Consider the following 21,079-nt stretch of genomic DNA (forward strand, 5'->3'; position numbering starts at 1 on the left):
CCAGCACACCCAACAGGGACCCCAGGCCAGGGTTCTGGTGCCTCCCCACGTGTCACACTGAGCGTTCCTGTGAAGATGTTTTATTGGTACTCGCACTCCACTTCCCAGAAATGCACAACCAGGAGGGCTGGGGGCCCTGCCCCGGTTCCTGTGCCCCAGCCCTGGTGCCCGGCCCAGCGCAGCCGCTGCTGGGGGCTCCCGGGGCCCGGTGCAACGCTGCTGCAGCCCGGGGCTCCGGGCAGCAGGGGTGCAGCCGCTCCGGCTGCCACGGGGCCGGGCTGCTGCCAGGGGCGTCCGACGGCCGCGGGGAGCTGCGGCCGGCTGCCGCTACGTGCCGGCAGCGGGAGCGCCCTCCGAGGGCGCCGCGGGGCCCGGGGCCGGCTCAGCGGAGGCCGGCAGCGCGGGCGGCCCCGCCGCAGCCCCGTGCTCGGCGGCGCGCCGCTGCAGCAGCGCCGGCACCAGCCCCACGTAGGCGCCCATCAGGCGGTGGTTGGCGCGGACCAGCCTGGCGGCGCAGCTGTCCAGGCACGACTCCTGCGGGGGACAGGGGGTCAGGGCCCGCCCGGCCCGCGGGCCCGGCCGCGGCCCCGGGCCGCGCTCACCTCGCGGCCCGTCAGCAGCCGGTAGTTGAGGTTGCAGACGCAGTGGCGGAAGCAGAGCTCGGTCATGCGGTTGTAGACCAGCAGGAAGTCCCGCAGCTGGGGAGCGGGCGCGGGTCACGCCGGGCGGAGCCGGGCCGGGCCCCCCAGACCCACCGCGCCTCCCGGCGTGCCCCGGCCCGCCCCGCACCCCCGGACCCCGCCGGTCCTCCGCCCCCCCCGGGACGCGCCGCTGCCCGCCCCGGCCCGGCGCTCACGCTGCGGAGCTGCTGCCGGTGCTCGGCCGCCGGGTCCATCCCGGCCCGGGCCGGGCCCGCTCCCTCCGTCCCGGCACGTCACCTCCGCCGGGCTCAGCGATGACGCCACTTCCGGGCCCCTGACGGCACTTCCGGCGCGTCCGGGCGAGCGGAGCGGGAGCGGCGCGGGGGGGCCCGGCGGGGCCGGGGCGCAGGTGGGGCCGGGCCGGGCCGGAGGCCGCACGGGGTGAGCGGCCGCGGGGCCGCCGGGGCCCGGCTGCAGAGCCCCGGCAGCGGGGCCGGGGCCGCCGCCGCCCGCAGGGCCGGGTCCGGCAGGAGCGGCCACCGGGGGCTCCCGCCGAGGTCGGTCCCGACCCGGGGCCGTGCCGTGCGTGGCTGCGGAGCGCTCCGTGCCGACGCTGCCCCCGGAGGCTGCGGGGCCGCTCTGCGGCGAGGATGGCGCGGGGGTGACGGCCTCTGCCCGCAGGGCTCGGCCTGGGCCGGGCCTGTCCCGCGGGGAGGGGGCGGTCACGGGTAACGGGCTCTCGGAGCCCGCCCCGGCCCCGCCTGCTGTGGAATGTGCCCCGACCGGTCCGGGCGCAGCGGGCCCCCCCGCTCTGCTGCGGACGTGGCTGCCGGGGCCGTGCCGGGCGCCGCTGTCCCGGGGCAAGGCCGGCGGGGATCCCCGGCGGGGTTTGTGAGAGGGAGCGCGGAGCGCGGCCGGGGGAGCCCGGGAGTCCCGGGCGGGACGGTGTGGGAGCCGCGGTGGGGTCGGCGCCTCGGGCGTGTGCCACCTGCGGCTCCGTTCTGCGAGCCAGGGTGTCCGAGAGGGCCGGGCCGGGCTGGGCGGGGGCTGCGGGAGGCCCTGCACCGGGGGCAGCGTCTGCTCGGCGCCGGCAGCACGTCCGTGTCCCTGCAGGCCCTGAGGATGTCGGACGGGATCCTGAGCAAGGCAGCCACCATGGAGATCCCCATCAGCAGCAACGGGGACACCAGCAGCCTGCCCGAGGACGACGGCCTGGAGCAGGTCCGGGGGCGGGAAGCCCGGGGGTGTTTGGGGCTGACCCAGGGCTGTGCTGTCTCTTCATTTGTGCTCCTGTGCCCCCAGGACCTGCAGCAGGTGATGGTGTCGGGACCCAACCTGAACGAGACCAGCATCGTGTCGGGCGGCTACGGGGGCACAGCCGAGGGCATCATCCCCACGGGCACCATCAAAGGTACCGGGGCTGGCTGGGCAGGCAGGGGGGTTGTTGTGGGGCTGAGGGGCTCAGCTGCCCTCAGTGCCCCGAGTTCTGGCACAAGGCTGTGCCCTGGCTGTCCTGGGTTGTTCCTAGCCGAGGTGTCTCCTGGGTGGGCTGGGGGTCTGTGCAGGGCAGCGTGTGGGCTATTACTGAGGCAGAGCAGGGGCTGCTGCCCCAGCTGCTCTCCCTGGGCTGGGCTGCTCCCCTGTCACAGGGTGGGGTCTCTGCTGGGAATTTCCATCCCCGTGGCATTCTGAGCCCCTGCTCTGGTGGAGGATGTGAGGTCTGTCCTGGTCCCCGTGCAGTGGCAGCTCTGGAGTGTGCTGGGGATGGGGGGCGGGCAGGGAGCCCGCACCCCACTGACCCCTTCTTGCTGTCCCAGTCAGACTGGCCACAGCAGGGTGCCTGGGCTCTGCACCTGGGACACCCGGCACCACTGTCCTTGTTCCATGCAGACCTCTCCCTGAGGGTCCCCCCAGGGCTTGAGGAGGGTCCGTATGGGCAGAGAGGGCGAGTGCACGTGTGTGTGCTGCTGCTGGCCGTGTGTCCCTGTGTCCCGGCGTCCCCGTGACACCAGGCCTGCCCAGCCCTCGGGGCCAGAGCTGGGGGGTTCCTGGGCTGGGGGATCGGTCTGTGTGGCTGCAGCCGCGTCTCTGGGCTCCAAGGCTCACCTCTGCCGTCGCTCTCCCGCTGCCGCCCGCCCGCGCACTCGTCCCTGTCCCTCACCCCCGTCCCCTCTGCCCTGGCTGCCCCACTGTCCCCTGCCCTGCCCCCGCTCGGCCCCCGCAGCCCCCCCGTTTCCAGGCTCTCTTGTCCACCCTCACCCCCCCCGAGGAGCATCGGTGCCCCCGAGCGCGCCCGCTGCCCGCAGGATGGCCCGGCCGGCCGCGCCCCCCGCAGGTACTGCGCCCCCGCCCCGGGTGCCCGAGGGACCTGGGTGAGAGCCCCCTGTCCTGGCCAGAGCCCGGCGCTGATCCTTGTGCTGGGACAGAGACAGCGCTGGTGGGCCCCGGGGCTCAGAGGCGGGTCCTGGCCGGGGGGCTCACTCTGCCCCTGAGCCCACCTGGGGGACTCCCAGTGCTGCTGGGCAGTGTTCCCCCTGTGTCCAGCCTGGTGGGGGTGGTCAGCAGCATGGGGCAGGGCCTGCTGCAAGCAGATAAGGCTGGGCTGGGGTCTGCGCCCCTGTGTGGGACCCTCAGGGGCTGGCAGGAGCAGGGTCCTCGCCACATTCTGTCTGATCCAGTGCTGGGCGTATGCCCAGAGCTGGGCATGCTGCTGTGGAAACAGCGGCTCCAGGACAAGGGCTCTGGGGCTGCCCGGTCCCCATGGCTGCTGCCCTCCTGGAGCTGGAGCCAGGTTCCTATCCCTGTCCCTGTGCCAGGCCCCGGGCTGCACCCACCACCCCCCGGACCCCCAGCCGGTGGAGAGGAGGTCGTGCGTGGCATTGCCGTTGAGAAGTTTGACATTGTCAAGAAGTGGGGGATCAACACCTACAAGGTGAGGGGACACCAGCAGCCTTCCTGCCCCCCTGCCAAAGCAGCTGCTCTGGGGGGGGTTCGGGGGGCTGACAGATGCCCGGGGGCCCCGGTGTCCCCTGCTGCAGTGCACCAAGCAGCTGCTCTCGGAGCGCTTCGGCCGGGGCTCGCGCACGGTGGACCTGGAGCTGGAGACGCAGATCGAGCTGCTGCGGGAGACCAAGCGCAAGTACGAGAGCGTGCTGCACCTGGCACGGGCCCTCACGGCCCACCTCTACAGCCTCGTACAGACCCAGCACGCCCTGGGCGACGCCTTTGCTGACCTCAGCCAGAAATCCCCCGAGCTCCAGGTGTGCCTGCGCTAGGGGGACACTGGGGTGAGGGCAGGGACGCCTGGGCACCAGGGCTGGGGGAGGATGGGGAGTGCTACGACTTGGAGGGGCACCTGGACACTAGGGCTGAGGGGGGGCAGGGGTATCTGGGGCTTGACACTGGGGTTGTGGGGGTCAGGACTTGGGGAGTCACACTTGGGCACCAGGGCAGGAACACGATCTGCACAAGAGCAGATGTTGTGCTGGGCTTGGTGGTGCTGCCTCATGGCTGGCCTGGGTGGTCTCAGTGGGCTTTTCCCCCCTGAGGAAGGCACCCTTGATGGAGGGGAGTGGGGATGTGATCTGCAGCCCCTCACCCGTGTCCCCATCCCTCTGTCCCCAGGAGGAGTTTGGGTACAACGCGGAGACGCAGAAGCTGCTGTGCAAGAACGGGGAGACGCTGCTGGGCGCCGTCAACTTCTTTGTGTCCAGCATCAACACGCTGGTCAACAAGACCATGGAGGACACGCTCATGACAGTCAAGCAGTACGAGACGGCCAGGTGGGACAGGGAGCCGGGGCTCAGGGCTCGGGGAGCTCTGGGGCGGGTCAGTGATGCTGGGGGTGCTGTGCAGGTTGGAGTACGACGCGTACCGCACGGACCTGGAGGAGCTGAGCATGGGCCCGCGCGACGCCGGCGCCGTCAGCCGCCTGGACGCGGCCCAGAGCCAGTTCCAGAGCCACAAGGACAAGTACGAGAAGCTGCGCGCAGACGTGGCCATCAAGCTCAAATTCTTGGAGGAGAACAAGGTGGGTGCAGGGATGGGAGGTGTGGGGGGGGATGGGGGGCACAGGAATGGGAGATGCGAGACAGAGGTGGGGCATGCAGAAGTGGAGCACATGAGATGGGGGGGTTGGGATAGGGATGGGGGGAAGTGCAGGGATAGGAGGCACAGGGATGGGGTCCCTGCAGGGATTTCACAGCCATGATGAATTTGTCACTCAGGGACACGAATTGGGTGGAACGGGCAGTGCAGGGGGGGAGCGGTGGCACTCGGGGGTGTCTCAGAGGGCTTTCCAACCCCTTTCCTCTGCTGCCGGGGTGGGCTCAGGCCCCCCCAGTCATGATCCCCTCCCTCCTCAGATCAAGGTGATGCACAAGCAACTGCTGCTGTTCCACAACGCCATCTCTGCGTACTTTGCTGGGAACCAGCAGCAGCTTGAGCAGACCCTCAAGCAGTTCAACATCAAGCTGAAGACCCCCGGCGCCGAGAAGCCCTCCTGGCTGGAGGAGCAGTGAGCCCCCTGTGCCCCCTGGATGGAGGAGCACACATGGACCTCAGTTGTGGCCGGGGGCTCGTGGGGGCCACAGCCCAGGCCTGCTCTTGGATGGGGGGGGCCACCAGGTGTGGGGAGCTGCCGGTGGGCTGGGTCCCCCCTCATCCCACAGCCCCTCCTCAGGGCAGGGCGCAGCAGCTCCTCAGCACAGACCCCACACAGCAGACAGCTGGAGCCCCCCTGCCCCTGACACTCCTGAGGGGGCTCGCTGGGCTGCTGCCCCCAGACACCCCGCTCACCTTGGGGTGAGCCAGGACCTTCCACTGTCCCCCCTCTGCCTCCCCAGGCAGGATGAGGGTGCACCCCTTCCAGGCCCACTGCCAGCCTCCACCCAGGGAGCGCCCTGCCCTGTGGCACAGGGGAGCTGGGTGGGGCAGCACTGGAACAGCCGGGCCCCCCTGTGTCGGGGAGGGGCTGTGGGGCCTCCCTGCTGTACCTGGCACCCAGGGGGGCTCCTGCTCTGCCCGCCAGTGCCAGGGACACCCTGGCCCCCTCCAGGCTGGTCACAGGTGTTTCCAGCCTGGCCGCTCATGCACTCCTGATTCACAGGGGGCTGCACTCCCCAAAGACCCCCCTGCTTCCCCGGGGCTGTGGCATCCTGGGCTGGGCTGTGAGGGGTCCCTGTGCCCTGCTGCTAGTGGCAGGGGGGAGTCGCTGGCCAGGCACAGGTCCCCTGGAACCCTGGGAGAGGACGGGGGGCTCCAAGCAGGGACCAAACGTCAGTGGAGGCACGGGGTGCACGCGTGTCCATGCATGTCCGTGTGCGGGCACTGGCGTGTCCCGGGCCTGGGGCACCTGTGCTGCACACGGGGGCTGGGGTCCCGGCCAGGGTCCACCCCCACCCCGTGAGGGGCCCCCCGCCTACCCCGCACTTGGGCACTTTCTCCTGAGACAAAACTGTTGGTTTTTCTTGCTCATTAATTTAACTGATAATTTAATGTCGGGATCCGACTTCCCCTGCCCCGCCCTGGTGACGGTCTGACCCCCCAACCCCTGACTTCTGTGAAACCCCGAATAAATGGACAGATCAGTGTGTGCTGAGCTGCAGTGGGGCAAGGAGGGGCTGCACCCCGCGGGCTGGGGCTGCCAGGGTGGGGGGCAGACGGGGGCACACTGCGGTGAGGACTCTGATGGAGCCCTAGGGCAAGGGGGGCTGGCTGGTGCCTGTGGGGGCCCCAGGCTCGGAAGGGGAATGAGCTGGAGCACGGGAGAGACGGCTCTGGGGGGCTTGGGGGGCCCTGCTCACTTGTGTCTGGCGAGGGGAGCCACCCTTGCTCCAGCATGAGCCAGGACAGGTGGGAGTAAGTGGGGACAGGATGGGGGGCACCGCAGGGGGAAGCTGGGTGGAATCGGCCTGGGGCTCCTGGCACCATCACCACTGTCCCACTGGTGGCACTGAGAGCTCGGGAATCACACCGGATAGATTCCCCTTCCCCAGGCCAGGCACTGGGGCCAGTGCCCTCCTCCATCACCCTCCAACCTATTCCTACTCTGGTTGCTGCTCCCCTGGGCTCCTGGACACCCCCCAGGACTCTCACTGGCCCCTGGGACGCTGCCTTCAGAAGATTCCCAACACCCCTGAACCTTCCTCCTGGACACCCTCTGCCCTGGAACACTGAAACCCTCCCATGGGGCCCTGCCACTCCCCAGATATGGGGAGGGATGGATGGATGGATGGATGGATGGATGGATGGATGGATGGATGGATGGATGGATGGATGGATGGATGGATGGATGATGGATGGATGAGGGATGGATGGATGGATGGATGGATGGATGATGGATGGATGGATGGATGGATGGATGGATGGATGGATGGATGATGGATGGATCCATGGATGATGGATGGATGGATGGATGATGGATGGATGGATGGATGGATGGATGGATGATGGATGGATGGATGGATGGATGGATGGATGGATGGATGGATGGATGGATGATGGATGATGGATGGATGATGGATGGATGGATGATGGATGATGGATGGATGGATGGATGATGGATGGATGGATGATGGATGGATGGATGGATGATGGATGGATGATGGATGGATGGATGGATGGATGGATGATGGATGGATGGATGGATGATGGATGGATGGATGATGGATGATGGATGGATGATGGATGGATGGATGGATGATGGATGGATGATGGATGGATGGATGATGGATGGATGGATGGATGATGGATGGATGATGGATGGATGGATGATGGATGGATGGATGATGGATGGATGATGGATGGATGGATGATGGATGGATGGATGATGGATGGATGGATGGATGGATGATGGATGGATGGATGATGGATGGATGATGGATGGATGATGGATGATGGATGGATGGATGATGGATGGATGGATGATGGATGGATGATGGATGGATGGATGGATGATGGATGGATGATGGATGGATGGATGATGGATGGATGGATGATGGATGGATGGATGATGGATGGATGGATGGATGGATGGATGATGGATGATGATGGATGGATGATGATGGATGGATGATGGATGGATGGATGGATGATGGATGGATGGATGATGGATGGATGGATGGATGGATGGATGATGGATGGATGGATGATGGATGGATGATGGATGGATGGATGGATGGATGAGGGATGGATGGATGATGGATGGATGATGGATGGATGGATGATGGATGGATGATGGATGGATGGATGATGGATGGATGGATGGATGATGGATGGATGGATGGATGGATGGATGATGGATGGATGGATGGATGGATGGATGGATGGATGGATGGATGATGGATGGATCGATCCCTGGCCATGCTGAGCTGCTGGGGTCAGGTGGGTCTGCCGCCCAAGGGATGAGGGCTGTTCCCAGGCACCTGCTCTGTGCCCCCAGGCCCATCCACTGGGTCCTGTGGGATGCTGGGGAAGGAACGGGGGTCTCTGCGGGGAGGAGGAGCCACTGGAGGTGAGGGTGGAGGGCCAGAGGAGGTCCTTGGTGGAGGGCAGCCCACGTGCTCCTCCTGTGCTGCAGGGGTCCCAGCCCCTCGTGCCCGCTGTGCTGTGGTGCCCGTGGGACGCGCTGAGCCTCAGCGCCTTCTGGGGGTGCCTGGCTGGGAGTGAAGGCCCTGGGGTGGGTCCCGTGTCCCAGGGCAGGAGCTCCCTATCACCCTCATCGTCATCCTTGCTCCGGGGGCACTGCGATGGCTGCACAACCAGGTCTGGCCTGGCTGTGGAACCATCCAGACACTGAGGCCAGGGCGGAGGGTCAGGGGACCATGCTGGGCCCCCCCATGTTGATTGGAACAGATTTATTGGGGGATGGTTCATGGCAGAGCTCTGGCTCCATCCTGCAGCTGACAGGTCCCCAGATGTGCTGGGCTGGGTCAGCACCTTCCTGTCCCTGTGGCCATCATCCCCCATGGCCCTCTCCAGCAGTGGCCTGGCTGGGGATAGGGGCACCTCCTCTGCATCCCTGGAGCTCCAGCTCTGCCAGGCTGCCCGGTCCAAGAGCTGCCCCCCCATCTCACCCGAAGGAGGCAGGCAGGAGCTGCTGGAATTCCCGGGAAGCTGCAGCAGGTGGGCTCGGTGCCACGTCCTGAACGGGGTGGGGCCCCTGCCCTGGCGGTGGGGGGCACCAGCTGAGGGGGGTGATGGTGATGAGGGGGGGTCCCACGCGGAGGAGGAGCTGTGGCAGCTGGCAGGTGGGAAGATGTGTGGGTTCCCTGCAAACTGAGGGGCTGGGCAGGCCTGCTGGGCTCTGGTTTTACTCCTATCCCCCCCTTTATAAACCCCTTTGTACCCCACCTGCACCTCCCTTATACCACCCCTCTATAACCCCTGTTTTTACCTGTGCATCCCCTTCGCGCCCCTTTATATCCACCTGTTTGCCTTGACCTTCCCGTTATTCCCCCTTTATCCCCCTCCTATATCCTTCCTCCTTCCCAATTTATACCGCCCGTCACCCCACGCTCGGTAACCCTCTGCCCACCAGTGCATGCCCACATTCCCCAGCCCTGTTCCTCTCCAGTTCGGGGTCAGCCCCCCCAGATTCGGGTCGGGATGTGGTTGCCGTGGCAACAGCCGGGTACCCCTGGATGCGCGGCGCCCCCCCCAGCTGCAGAGCCACAGCCCAGGCGAGACCACTGACGCTGGAGGGGGGGCTGAGGGCTCACTGCGCACACTTTCCCACCGCGCCCTCCCCAAGAGCCCCGCAGCCGGGGGCGGCAGCGCGTCCTGCGGCGGCGCCCGGCCGCCGCGAGCGGGCCGTGCTCGGGGGCGGGTTCCGCGGGACGGGGCGGCGGTGGCGCGTTCCGCCTCCCCCCGCGGAGCGCGCGTGGTGCGGGCCGGCCCGGCCGCCTCCCTGTCGCATCCCGGGCCGGGGCCGAGGATGCGCCGTGGGGTCCCGCGGCGCGCGCGGGAGCGAGGAGGGGGCAGCGGGGGGGGTGAGTGCGGCGGGCCGGGCCGGGCCGGGCCGGGCCGGGCCGGGCCGGGCCGGGCGGGGGCTGCGGCGGGGCCGGGGCTGCGCGGGGCGGGGGCCGGGCCGGCGCGGGCAGGGCCCCGGGCCGCGGGACCCCCGGGCCCCGCCGCCTCCCGGTGCCGCGGGGGGGGCGGCGCCGCACAATGGCGGCCGGGGCGGGGCCGCGGCCTGGAGCCGCCGCAGCGCCGGGAGCGCGGCCGGGGCGGGCGCGGACCGCGGTGGGGCACGGGGGCTGTGGGGCCAGCGGGGCGCACGGCAGGGCGCGAGGCGTGTCCGGGGACGGGTGGCTCGGAGCCGGGGCTCGGGGAGGGCGGTGGCGGCGGGGCGTGCCCGCGGGGCCGCAGGGCGGGTGCGGGGCTGCCCTGCCGCGGGTGGGCCGGTGCCGTGGCGGGCGGGGGGCTCCGAGGGGCACGGCAGGTGGGGCCGGCAGTGCGGGGGACACGGCGGTGCCGTGGCCGGGGGTGTCACGGGCACGGTGGGGCCGTGTGTGCCCTACGGGGTGTCTGCGGGGCCGGGGGCTGCGGGATGCCGTGGGGAGGGTGCTGTGGGCGCCCCGGGGTGCTGAGCCCTGCTGGCACAGGGTGGGTGCCCGTTATGGCCCTGTGTGGGGTGGGCAGGGCGCTGTGGGGCACTGCGGGTCCAGTGGTGGGCTGTGGGATGCCATGCAGCGCCTCCCAGGCATTTAAATTCCCCCCGTCCTCAGGCTGAGGCTCTGCCAGGACCCAGCACGAGCCTGTGGGGCGGGTGGGGGCTGTGTGGCGCCGTGGGTTGGGGCTGGGAGCGGCCGCGGGTGCCGGGCAGCCCCGTGGGCTGCTGCGGGTGCCTGCCCCTCACTGTGGCGTGCCTCCCAGGCTGAGGAGCCACCATGGCCCGCCACGAGCCCGCCAGCCCGGTGGTGCGGCAGATTGACCAGCAGTTCCTGATCTGCAGCATCTGCCTCGACCGCTACTGCAACCCCAAGGTGCTGCCCTGCCTGCACACCTTCTGCGAGAGGTGGGACCTCCCGAGCCCACCCTGAGCCCCCTGCATCCTCCCAAACCCCATCCCTGCCTGCACGCTTTCTGTGAGAGATGGGACCCCCTGCACCCCTCCTGAGCCCCTGAACCTCTCCTGAGCCCCCCCTGCACCCCTCCTGAGCCCCCCTGAACCCCCTCTGAACCCCTCCTGAGCCCCCCTGCACCCCCCCTGCACCCCTCCCGAGCCCCCCTGCACCCCCCCTGCACCCCTCCTGAACCCCCTCTGAACCCCTCCTGAGCCCCCCTGAACCTCTCCTGAGCCCCCCTGAACCTCTCCTGAGCCCCCCCTGAACCTCTCCTGAGCCCCCCCTGCACCCCTCCTGAGCCCCCCCTGCACCCCTCCTGAGCCCCCCCTGAACCTCTCCTGAGCCCCCCCTGAACCTCTCCTGAGCCCCCCCAAACCCCTCCTGAGTCCTCCCTGAACCCCTTCCGAGCCCCCCCTGCGCCCCCTGAACCCAATCCCTGCCTGCATACCTTCTGTGAGAGGGACCCCTCATTACACTTCCTCCCTGCACCCCACTGCACCCGCGGCATACCCTCTGTGCCCTGGCACCCACCCTCCGTCCCCACCCTGTCTCTGAGCACCCCTGCACCCCTCCTGTGCCCTCTGCACCCCGCCAGCAGCCATCCCAGCACATCCCCACTGTGCCCTGGGCCCCCTGCACCCCACTGAGTCCTGGCTGCAGCCCTGCCACTGCAGCCCTCCAAATGCACCCCCTGTCCTTACTGCACCCCCCAGCCTGCTCTGCTCCTACAGCGTCCATCCCCTCTGCCCCCCAGTGCACCCAGCCCCCCTCTGCCCTGCTGCATCCCCGTGTCCCTGAGCCTGTACCCCAGCACTACTGGCTGCACCCCCAGTGTGCCCCACTGCAGCCCTCCTGCACCCCCTAAACCCTCAGTGTGAGCAGAGCCCCCCCAGCCCCTGCTGGTGGTGAGCCAGCCCCCCTGCAGTCCCTAACCCTCCCCAGAGATGGGCTCCAGGCTCCCTGTGCCCCCCGAGGTGGGGCTGGGACCCCCTGCCCTGCACACCCCACTTCCCTGTGAGGGCTGCGCAGCCCTGAGCCCCCGAGTGTGGGTGCTGGGGGCACCCTGGCTGGGTCCCCGAGTGGGGGTGTCTTGTTGCTGATGGCCCCCTCTCTCTGTGCTCCCAGAGCCCTCTGGTCCTGCTCCATCCATCCATCCATCCATCCATCCATCCATCCATCCATCCATCCATCCATCCATCCACCCACCTCCCCAGGGGCACTGGCACTGCTGCCCTGTGTCCATCCTGTCCATCTGTCTGGCTGCCTGCTCCCCTGCCGCTCCCCCACCTGGTGTGACACCACATAGCCCTCCTGTCTGTCTGTCCATCTGTGTCTCCCATCCTCGTGTGACACTTCACAGCCCCGCCATGTGACTGTCCGTCTGTCCTCCTCCTGCACCCCAGTGTGACACTGCAGCCCTGCCATCTTGTCCATCTGTCCCCTGGTTAGTCTGTCCCTCCCACCCTGTTCTCACACCCTGGAGTTCCCCCACACAGCCCCCATGTCTGTCTGTCCATCTCTCCCCCTGCTCTCTGCCTGCACCCCAACCCTTCGGTCTGTCGTGCTGCCCCCCTCTCCCTGTGTTCCTCAGTGCCCTGTCTGTCCATCCTGCTGCCCCTGTCCCAGTGTCACTGTGTGCAGCCCCCGTCCATCCGTCTGTCCCTGTGGCACTGCCTGTCCCCAGGCCTGTCTGCGTGCCCTTGTCCTGCACCCTGACCCTCGTCTTCATCTGTCCATCCCACTCTACCTGCCCCCAACCCTGGGTGGCATGTTCCCCCTTCTGTCCCCCATCAACCTGCCTGTCTGTTCCCCTGTCTCCCTGTCCATCCATCTGTCCCTTCATCCCCCTGTTCTGCCCCCACCACCATCCCACATCCCCCATCCCCAGCTGGTCTTGTCCCCCATCCCCTTGTTGTCCCTATATCTGGACCCATGTGCCCCCACAGCCCCCACTCCTGTCCCTGCCCCCTCCACGTCCTGGCCCAGTCTGTCCCTGTCATGCCCTGTGTGACCTGTGACCCCCGTGACCCCCGTGACCCCTGTGACCCCAGGTGTCTGCAGAACTACATTCCGGCCCAGAGCCTGTCCCTGTCGTGCCCCGTGTGCCGCCAGACCTCGATCCTGCCCGAGCGGGGGGTCCCGGCGCTGCCCAACAACTTCTTCATCACCAACCTGATGGAGGTGCTGCAGCGGGACCCCGACCCCCGCGGGGCCCCCCCTGCACCCCTGCCCCCCCTGGGCGCCGCCACCGGGCAGCCGCTCTGCTGCCCGAACCACGAGGGAAAGGTGGGGGCCGAGGGGCTGGGGGCGGGCTGGGGGGCTGCAGGGGCTCAGGGTCTTCGGGAGTGGCTGCAGGGACCGGGGGGGCTGCAGGTGTCTGGAGGGGTCCCAGGGGCTGATGTGACTCGGGGCACTGGGGAGCTGCAGGAGCAGGAAAGGCTTTAGGAGGGCTGGGATCCGGGAGGGCTAAGGAGCTCTGTGAGGGTCAGGGGGGTCGGGGGGGCTGCAGGCCTTGGGGAAAGGGTCCAGAGAGGGTCTGGGGAGGCTGCAGTGGTCCAGGGAGTCTGGGAGAGGCTGTGTGGGCTCAGGAGGTGATTTGGGGCGGGCTGCAGGGTCCTGTGGGCCGAGGTGTGGGGCAGCAGGTGAGCGCAGCTGTGGCAGGTGATGGAGTTCTACTGCGAGCCCTGCGAGACGGCCATGTGCCGGGAGTGCACGGAGGGGGAGCGGCGCGAGCACCGGGACCACCGCACCGTGCCGCTGCGTGACGTGCTGGAGCAGCACAAGGCAGCCCTGCAGCACCAGCTCGACGCTGTGCGTGCCAGGTACGGGGGCAGGGCTTTCTGGGGCTCCCCGTGGCCCCACTCCCACCGGTTGCAGCGCCAGCTTGGTGCCACCCACACACGGTGCAGGGAGAGGGGTGGCTGAGGGCGTCGTGGGTACCGTGGGGTGTGAGGGTTCAGGGAGTGCCCGTGTCCTCCTTCTGCAGGATACCACAGCTGGATGAGGGTGCTGTGGGGCACTTCAGGGTTCAGGTGGGGTTGGTGGGGGTTTGGGACTTCAGGGGGTCCCCGTGTCTCCCCAGGCTCCCACAGCTGGCGGCAGCTGTGGGGCTGGTAGCCGAGATCAGCCGGCAGCTGGGGCAGCGCCGGGCTGAGGCCGAGGCAGAGATCGGGAGCAGCTTCGAGGAGCTGGAGGCAGCACTGCGGCAGCGGCGGGAGGTGCTGCTGCGCGACCTGGAGGCCACCTGTGCTGCCAAGCAGCAGGTAACACACCTGGGGAGCTGTGCCCTTCGCCAGCCCTTCCTGGGAGGGTGAGTGGGTACCCCAGCCATAGCCCAGTGCCAGTGGCCCAGCCGGTGCAACAGTTGGGGTCCTGATGCAGCACCAGCGCTGGGGTTGTGGCCACGGCTGCGGTGCAGGTGGAGTGTTGGTTAGGGGTGCTGGGTGTGGGGGTCCCACACGGACACCACAGAGATGTGCCATCCCACAGGATGCATGCAGGCACAGCTGGAGGTGCTGCAGCAGGGCCAGGATGTGGTTCAAGTGTGGGTGTTGGCACCAGGGTTCCTCCTGGTGCCACAGGTGATGTCCCGGTCGCACAGGTGCTGGAGGCACAGCTGGAGGTGCTGCGGCAGGGCCAGGAGAGCATCCTGAGCAGCTGCGCGTTCACAGAGCAGGCGCTGCACCACGGCTCGGCCACGGAGGTGCTGCTGGTGCAGAAGCAGATGGGCGAGCGGCTGCGGGAGCTGGCGGCGCGGCCCTTCCCCGAGCACCCGCAGGAGAACGCGCAGCTCGAGTTCCACGCCGAGCCCGAGGGGCTGCGCCGCTCCATCCAGAACCTGGGCGCGCTGCTGACCACCAGCGCCACGGCGCACACCACGGTGGCCACGGGCGAGGGGCTGCGCCAGGCCGTGGTGGGGCAGCCCTGCTCGCTCAGCGTCACCACCAAGGACAAGGACGGGGCGCTGGTGCGCAGCGGCGGCGCCCGCCTGCGCTTCGCCGTGACCGGCCCCGACGGCGCCGCGGCCGAGGCCGAGGTGCAGGACAACCGCAACGGCACCTACGAGCTGGTGTACACGCCGCGCACCGAGGGTGACTTCGTGCTGTCCATCCTGCTGTACGGGCAGCCCGTGCGCGGCTCCCCGTTCCGCGCGCGCGCCCTGCGCCCCAGCGACGTGCCCCCGTCCCCCGAGGAGGCCAAGCGCCGCGTCAAGTCCCCGGGCGGGGGGCACGTGCGGCAGAAGGCGCTGCGCCGCCCCGCCAGCATGTACGGCAGCGCCAAGCGCAAGGAGAACCCCATCGAGGACGAGCTCATCTTCCGCGTCGGTGAGCGGGGCGCTGGGGGTCCTGGGCACTGGGGGTGTCTTGGGATGATGGGGGGGTTCGTTAGGGCTCCCCAGGATGGTGGGGTCTCTCTGGGCTCCTCACGGCTCCCTGGGGTGGTGGTGGAGGGCCCCAGGGGGTGGCAGGGGTTTACCAGGGTGGTGAGTGATCTCCTGGGGCCCCACGTGCCCCCCTGACTGGTGCCTGCAGGCAGCCGTGGTCGGGAGAAGGGCGAGTTCACCAACCTGCAGGGGATCTCCACATCCAGCGCCGGCCGCATCGTCGTGGCCGACAGCAACAACCAGTGCGTGCAGGTATGGACCCCTGGGACCCCCACTGACCCCCCCGGGTAACCCTGAATCCCCATGACCCCACTGACCCATCAGCAGTAGCCAATGTGTGCAGGTACGGCCCCTCCCGGGATCCCCGAACTGTCACAGGACCCCACTGACTCCCCCTGCTCCCCCCGGCCCCCACAGTGGTTCTCCAATGAGGGGCAGTTTTGGCTGCATTTCAGGCTGTGGGGGTGTTCCCCTGGTTCCCCTGACCTGCTGCCTTCCCAGGTGTTCAGTAATGAGGGGCAGTTCCGGCTGCGTTTCGGGGTGCGGGGGCGTTCCCCAGGGCAGCTCCAGCGCCCCACGGGCGTCTCGGTGGACACCAACGGTGACATCATTGTGGCCGACTACGACAACCGCTGGGTCAGCGTGTTCTCACCTGAGGGCAAGTTCAAGGTGAGGGGAGGCAGGGCTGCAGGGTCTGAGGGGTGGGGGTCCGTGGCACCGCCCACCCTGACTGTGTGTCCCCCCAGACAAAGCTGGGCGCGGGGCGGCTGATGGGCCCCAAGGGCGTCGCCGTGGATCGCAACGGGCACATCATCGTGGTGGACAACAAGGCTTGCTGCGTCTTCATCTTCCAGCCCAACGGGAAGCTGGTGGCACGCTTTGGCTCCCGCGGCACCGCTGAGCGCCAGTTCGCAGGTATCCCTGGGACCCCCCAGCTGTGGGCTCCCCAGGGAGCAGGGCAGGCAGGACTGCGTGCCCCACAGTGCTGGGGCAGCTGGTGGCACTGGGACCCCTGGGGCACAGGTCCAGGCTGCAGTTCTAGACTGGATTTCTGGAAACGGTTCTGGGCTGTGGGTTCAGGTTCTGGGCTCAGGACTTGTTCTGAGCTCTGGTTTGAGTTCGGGGGCTGGACAGGGGGCCAGGATCTGGTTCTAGGCCCAGCACCAGGTTCAGGCCTCTGGGCTGGTGATCCAGTTCTGGGTACTGTCTCTGGATTCTGGTTGGGGACTGAGATCCCAGGCTCTGAGTTCAGGGTTTGGTTCTGGTTCCCAGGGTGGGATATGGTTCCAGGTTCTGGGTTTTGGTCTGGGTTCTGAGCTGTGTGTCCTAGACTGGGGCACTGGTTTTGGTTGTGGATACAGATTGTGGGCCTGGGTTCTGTGTTCAGTTCTGGGCTGAGGTCCTGGGCTCAGATTCTGGCAGTGGCTCCATCCTGGGGGCTCTGTCCATACCTCAGGGCTCTGGGTCCATCCTGGTCCTGCCATGGGGCCAGGGCTGAACCCTGCCATTCCCCTCAGGGCTGAGCCCCCCAGTCCTGGGGATGAGTTCCCCGTGCCCCTTTTGGGCTAAGTTTCCTTTGTCTCCTCAGGACCCCATTTTGTGGCTGTCAACAACAAGAACGAGATTGTGGTGACCGACTTCCACAACCACTCTGTGAAGGTGAGCGCAGCCACAGGCAGGTGCTGAGAGCCCCCTGGTGCTCTCAGGGCTGGGGGCTGCAGTGACCCCCCAGACTGCCACGTGTTGTCCCTGTGCCCACCAGGTGTACAACGCTGAGGGCGAGTTCCTGTTCAAGTTCGGGTCGCACGGGGAGGGCAACGGGCAGTTCAACGCGCCCACCGGGGTGGCCGTGGACAGCAACGGCAACATCATCGTGGCTGACTGGGGCAACAGCCGCATCCAGGTACCGCGCTGTGCCCCCTGGGTGGACACCTGTGCCTGTGCCTGTGCCTGCACACGCACCTGTGCCCACACCGACACCTGTGCCTGCACACACACCTGTGCCTGCATGGACCCACACACACCTGTACCTGCACACCTGTGCCCACACCGACAGCTGTGCCTGCACAGACAGCTGTGCCGCACGGACACACAGACACCTGTGCCTGCACACACAACTGTGCCCACACGGACACCTGTGCCTGTGCCTGTGCCTGCACACACACCTGTGCCCACACCGACAGCTGTGCCTGCACAGACAGCTGTGCCGCACGGACACACAGACACCTGTGCCTGCACACACACCTGTGCCCACATGGACACCTGTTCCTGTGCCTGTACCTGCACGGACACCTGTGCCCACACTGACACCTGTGCCTGTGCCTGCACACACACCTGTGCCCACACCGACACCTGTGCCTGTGCCTGCACACACACCTGTGCCCACACCGACACCTGTGCCTGCACAGACAGCTGTGCCGCATGGACACACAGACACCTGTGCCTGCACACACACCTGTGCCCACATGGACACCTGTTCCTGTGCCTGTACCTGCACGGACACCTGTGCCCACACTGACACCTGTGCCTGTGCCTGCACACGCACCTGTGCCCACACGGACACACAGACAGCTGTGCCTGCACACACACCTGTGCCTGCACGGACACCTGTGCCTGTGCCTGTGCCTGCACACACACCTGTGCCTGCACGGACACCTGTGCCTGTGCCTGCACACACACCTGTGCCTGCACGGACACCTGTGCCTGTGCCTGTGCCTGCACACACACCTGTGCCTGCACGGACACCTGTGCCTGTGCCTGCACACACACCTGTGCCCACACGGACACACAGACACCTGTGCCTGCACACACACCTGTGCCTGCACGGACACCTGTGCCTGTGCCTGTGCCTGCACACACACCTGTGCCTGCACGGACACCTGTGCCTGTGCCTGCACACACACCTGTGCCTGCACGGACACCTGTGCCTGTGCCTGTGCCTGCACACACACCTGTGCCTGCACACCTGTGCCCACACGGACACACAGACACCTGTGTCTGCACAGACACCTGTGCTTGCACAGACAAACCTGTGCTGCACAGACACCTGTGCCACACGGACACACGGACACCTGTGCCTGCACACCTGTACCTGCACACATCCCCCCACTGCAGCCCAAGGGGGCTCAGCGCTGCCCCCTCCCCATCCCACGTGTGTGCTGTGGGGCACCTGCAGGGAACCAGGACACGGCTCGGTTTAAGTGAGAGCAACTGGAGAGGATCTGGGGAACGGGGAAGAGTCTGTGCAGGTCTGCAGCCAACTGCAGGGGTCTAGGGACAACTGGGAGCAACTGGAGTCAACTGGGAGCCACAAAGAAGGGTCTCTGGTCAACTGGGAATGGTCCATGGGGGTCTAGGGCCTGGGGGGGATCTTGGCCACATGTCCCCACAGGGAGTGCATCCTGCAGGTCGGGGGGCCATCGGGGCTGGGGGTCCCTGGGCCACTGGGCACAGCTGTGTGCACCCCCTGCAGGTGTTTGACAGCGCGGGCTCGTTCCTGTCCTACATCAACACGGCGGCTGACCCGCTGTACGGCCCGCAGGGGCTGGCCCTCACCTCCGACGGCCACGTTGTCGTGGCCGACTCGGGCAACCACTGCTTCAAGGCCTATCGCTACCTGCAGTGATGGGCAGGCACGGCGGGCGGGCTGCGGCGGCAGGGAGCCACGGCTGCCCCGCGGCCTCGCCGCCCCCCACGCGCCAGCCTGGCTTCATGTGCACTTTATCCCAGGGGCAGCCGGGCCTGGGGGGTGAGGATGGGTCCCGCGGGGTGGGGGCTGCCTGGGGGTCACGGTCTGGCCCCTCACCCACGGCAGGGCCAGCATCCCACTGCCCCTGCTGACAGGGTTCCCAAGGCGTGGGGGGTGTGAGGGCAGAGGGAGCCGCTGGAAGGGCTTGTGGGGGGCTGTGGGGTGGCCAGTCCAGAGCCCCGTGCCCCTTGAGGGCTGCCCCCCCTCCCCAGCTCCCCTCCCCAGCTGTGGGGTGACTGTGTGTGCCTGCTGCCCCACTGCACTGCTGCTCCACAGCTCTGGGGGGCTCCGGGGGTTGTGGGGCAGCTGCCGCACGCTGACAAAACTGTATGTACAAAATAAAGTATTCTGGAAGTACCCTGGCCCCGTGCTGCCCCATAGCCCTGCCTGTCCTTCTCACAGCCTGCCCTACAGCCCCGTGGCCTGGGGCCCTGCCAGGCAGTGCCAGGCCAGCAGGGCCAGGCACGGTGCCTGGAGCTCAGTGGCACCACGGGCGCCTGCCTGGCCTGGGCGTTCTGCCAGCACTGACCCATCTGCAGGGACAGGGACAGACTGGCAGTGGGGACAGGGTTAGACTGATCTCTATTGGGCCAGACTAGTCTGTGCTGGCAGCAGGGTTTGGGTTGCACTGGTCTGTACTTGTACTCAGTCAGACTGGGCTATGCTGGCATGGAGACTGGGTCAGACTGGTCTGTACCAGGAGTAGGAACTGGTCCATGTACCCAGGAGAAAGCAGTCAGTGCCCTGCTGAGCCACTCAGACCCCGCAGGTCCCTGGGGCCAGTGACCCCCGGGGATACCACAGGGGCCGTGGAGGGGTCACGGAGCTGCTCCGCCCGGTCCTCGCCAGCTCTGGCCATGCTGGGGGCTCCTGGAGGCAGCAGAGCTCACCCAGACCCTGCTCATCATCCCCCACCAGCCCTGACCCGGGGCTCCCAGGCCCCAGAGTGACCCTGTTCCCAAGCAGGGCTGGAGGGAGGACCCAGGGCAGTGCACGCCCGTTCCTGGTGCTGGGGAGGCCCTAGAACAGATCACCAGAGCACGGGCAGGACAAGCAGGGGATCAGGTCCGGCTGGGGCTTGGGAAAGGCAGCTCCTGCCTCACCCACTCGCTCTCCTGCTGGGGCAGGGTGACCTGGTGGCTGCAGGACCTGGTGGGTGTGCCTGCCTGGGGCTCAGCAGAGCCCGTGGCACCGTCTCATCTCCCTGGCATCCCACGGAGCACCTGCAGCCCGGCTGGGACAGCTGCTCCTTGTTGGGAGGAGGGCCAGGCCCAGGGAGGGGTGGCAGTGGGGCCACATCGGGGGCCAGGCACTGCTGGGCTCCCCGGGGCCAGCGCTGTCCCACAGGGCTGTCAGTGATCCCCATGGAGTGTGTCCTCAGTGAGCCCACGGAGCACACACGGGTGGTTGGGATGTGGCTCTGCCAGGGCAGGAAGGATCCCAGAGGGTCTGGCCAGGCCGGACTGATGGGCCAAGGCCAGCAGTGTGAGGGTCAGCAAGGGCAAGCGCTGGCTCTTCTGCTCGGGCCCCCAAAAGCCCTGCCACACCCCAGGGCAGAGGGGCTGGGGATGGCCCTGGGGGGGCTGTGACAGCGCTGGGTGTGAGCCCAGGGGTGCCAGGTGGGCAAGGGGCTGGTGGCAGCTGGGCTGTGCCAGGGCAGGGACTGTCCCCTGTGCTGGCACTGTGTGACACCTCGAGGGCTGTGCCCAGTTCTGCTCCTGCAGGAGAGCCCTGGAGGGGCTGGAGCGTGTCCAGGGCAGGGAACGGAGCTGGGAAGGGGCTGCAGCCCAGCAGGGGCTGAGGGAGCTGGGAAGGGGCTGAGCCTGGAGCAAAGGGGGCTCAGGGGGAAACAAGAGACAGGACAAGAGGGAACGGCCGCAAGCGGCGCTTGGGGAGGCTCAGGTTGGGCATCAGGAGGAATTTCCTCACGGAAAGGGCTGCCACGAGCCGGGAGCCCAGAGACCCTCGGTCCAGCCGGGGGTTTGGGGGTCCGGGGGCACAGCAGCCGCAGGGAGCCCCGGTGCTGCCCCGCCCGGTGCCGGTGTGGGGCCCGCGGGGCGGAAACCGGCGGTGCCGGGGCCTTGGGGATGTGCTGGGGGCAACGGGGGCTTCAGCCGGGCTGAACTGGCCCGTGGCACCGGAACGGTGGGGCGGGCACGGGCAGTGCCGGGGTCACCGGCCTGGGAGCGTCACCGGGGGAACGTCCCCGTTCCGCCCAGGGCCCGCTGCCACACTGGGC

The 21,079-nt window shown here is 67.9% G+C and overlaps 3 protein-coding genes across 6 annotated transcripts; 2 read left to right on the forward strand and 1 right to left on the reverse strand.

Annotated features, from left to right (window-relative positions):
• Positions 1-64: 64 nt before the first annotated feature.
• TIMM10B (translocase of inner mitochondrial membrane 10B) lies at positions 65-1,009 on the reverse strand. The gene is made up of 3 exons (XM_064404877.1): positions 857-1,009; positions 603-698; positions 65-534 (listed from the first exon to the last, which is right to left on the reverse strand). The coding sequence occupies exons 1-3, from the start codon at positions 893-895 to the stop codon at positions 328-330; spliced, it is 342 nt and encodes a 113-aa protein (XP_064260947.1). The 5' UTR covers positions 896-1,009; the 3' UTR covers positions 65-327.
• ARFIP2 (ADP ribosylation factor interacting protein 2) lies at positions 919-6,234 on the forward strand. 3 transcript variants are annotated; one of them, XM_064404868.1, is made up of 8 exons: positions 919-1,050; positions 1,755-1,862; positions 1,944-2,052; positions 3,458-3,573; positions 3,680-3,901; positions 4,266-4,423; positions 4,497-4,671; positions 5,006-6,234. In XM_064404868.1, exons 2-8 carry the CDS (start codon positions 1,764-1,766, stop codon positions 5,159-5,161), a joined length of 1,035 nt encoding a protein of 344 aa, XP_064260938.1. In that variant the 5' UTR covers positions 919-1,050; positions 1,755-1,763; the 3' UTR covers positions 5,162-6,234. The 3 variants fall into 3 exon arrangements, with proteins under 3 accessions (XP_064260938.1, XP_064260942.1, XP_064260943.1); XM_064404872.1 differs by lacking the exon at positions 919-1,050 and adding an exon at positions 1,174-1,198; XM_064404873.1 differs by lacking the exon at positions 919-1,050 and adding an exon at positions 2,866-2,976.
• A 3,145-nt stretch (positions 6,235-9,379) lies between these two features.
• On the forward strand, positions 9,380-19,202 carry TRIM3 (tripartite motif containing 3). Of its 2 annotated transcripts, none has more exons than XM_064404884.1 (12): positions 9,380-9,631; positions 10,518-10,659; positions 12,760-12,994; positions 13,370-13,530; positions 13,791-13,971; positions 14,310-15,033; positions 15,241-15,344; positions 15,594-15,761; positions 15,839-16,007; positions 16,681-16,751; positions 16,855-16,995; positions 18,565-19,202. In XM_064404884.1, the coding sequence occupies exons 2-12, from the start codon at positions 10,532-10,534 to the stop codon at positions 18,715-18,717; spliced, it is 2,235 nt and encodes a 744-aa protein (XP_064260954.1). In that variant the 5' UTR covers positions 9,380-9,631; positions 10,518-10,531; the 3' UTR covers positions 18,718-19,202. The 2 variants fall into 2 exon arrangements, with proteins under 2 accessions (XP_064260954.1, XP_064260961.1); XM_064404891.1 differs by lacking the exon at positions 9,380-9,631 and adding an exon at positions 9,801-9,884.
• Positions 19,203-21,079: the final 1,877 nt, after the last annotated feature.

The sequence above is a fragment of the Passer domesticus genome, chromosome 2 (genome assembly GCF_036417665.1).
Source record: "Passer domesticus isolate bPasDom1 chromosome 2, bPasDom1.hap1, whole genome shotgun sequence".
Lineage (NCBI taxonomy): Eukaryota > Metazoa > Chordata > Aves > Passeriformes > Passeridae > Passer > Passer domesticus.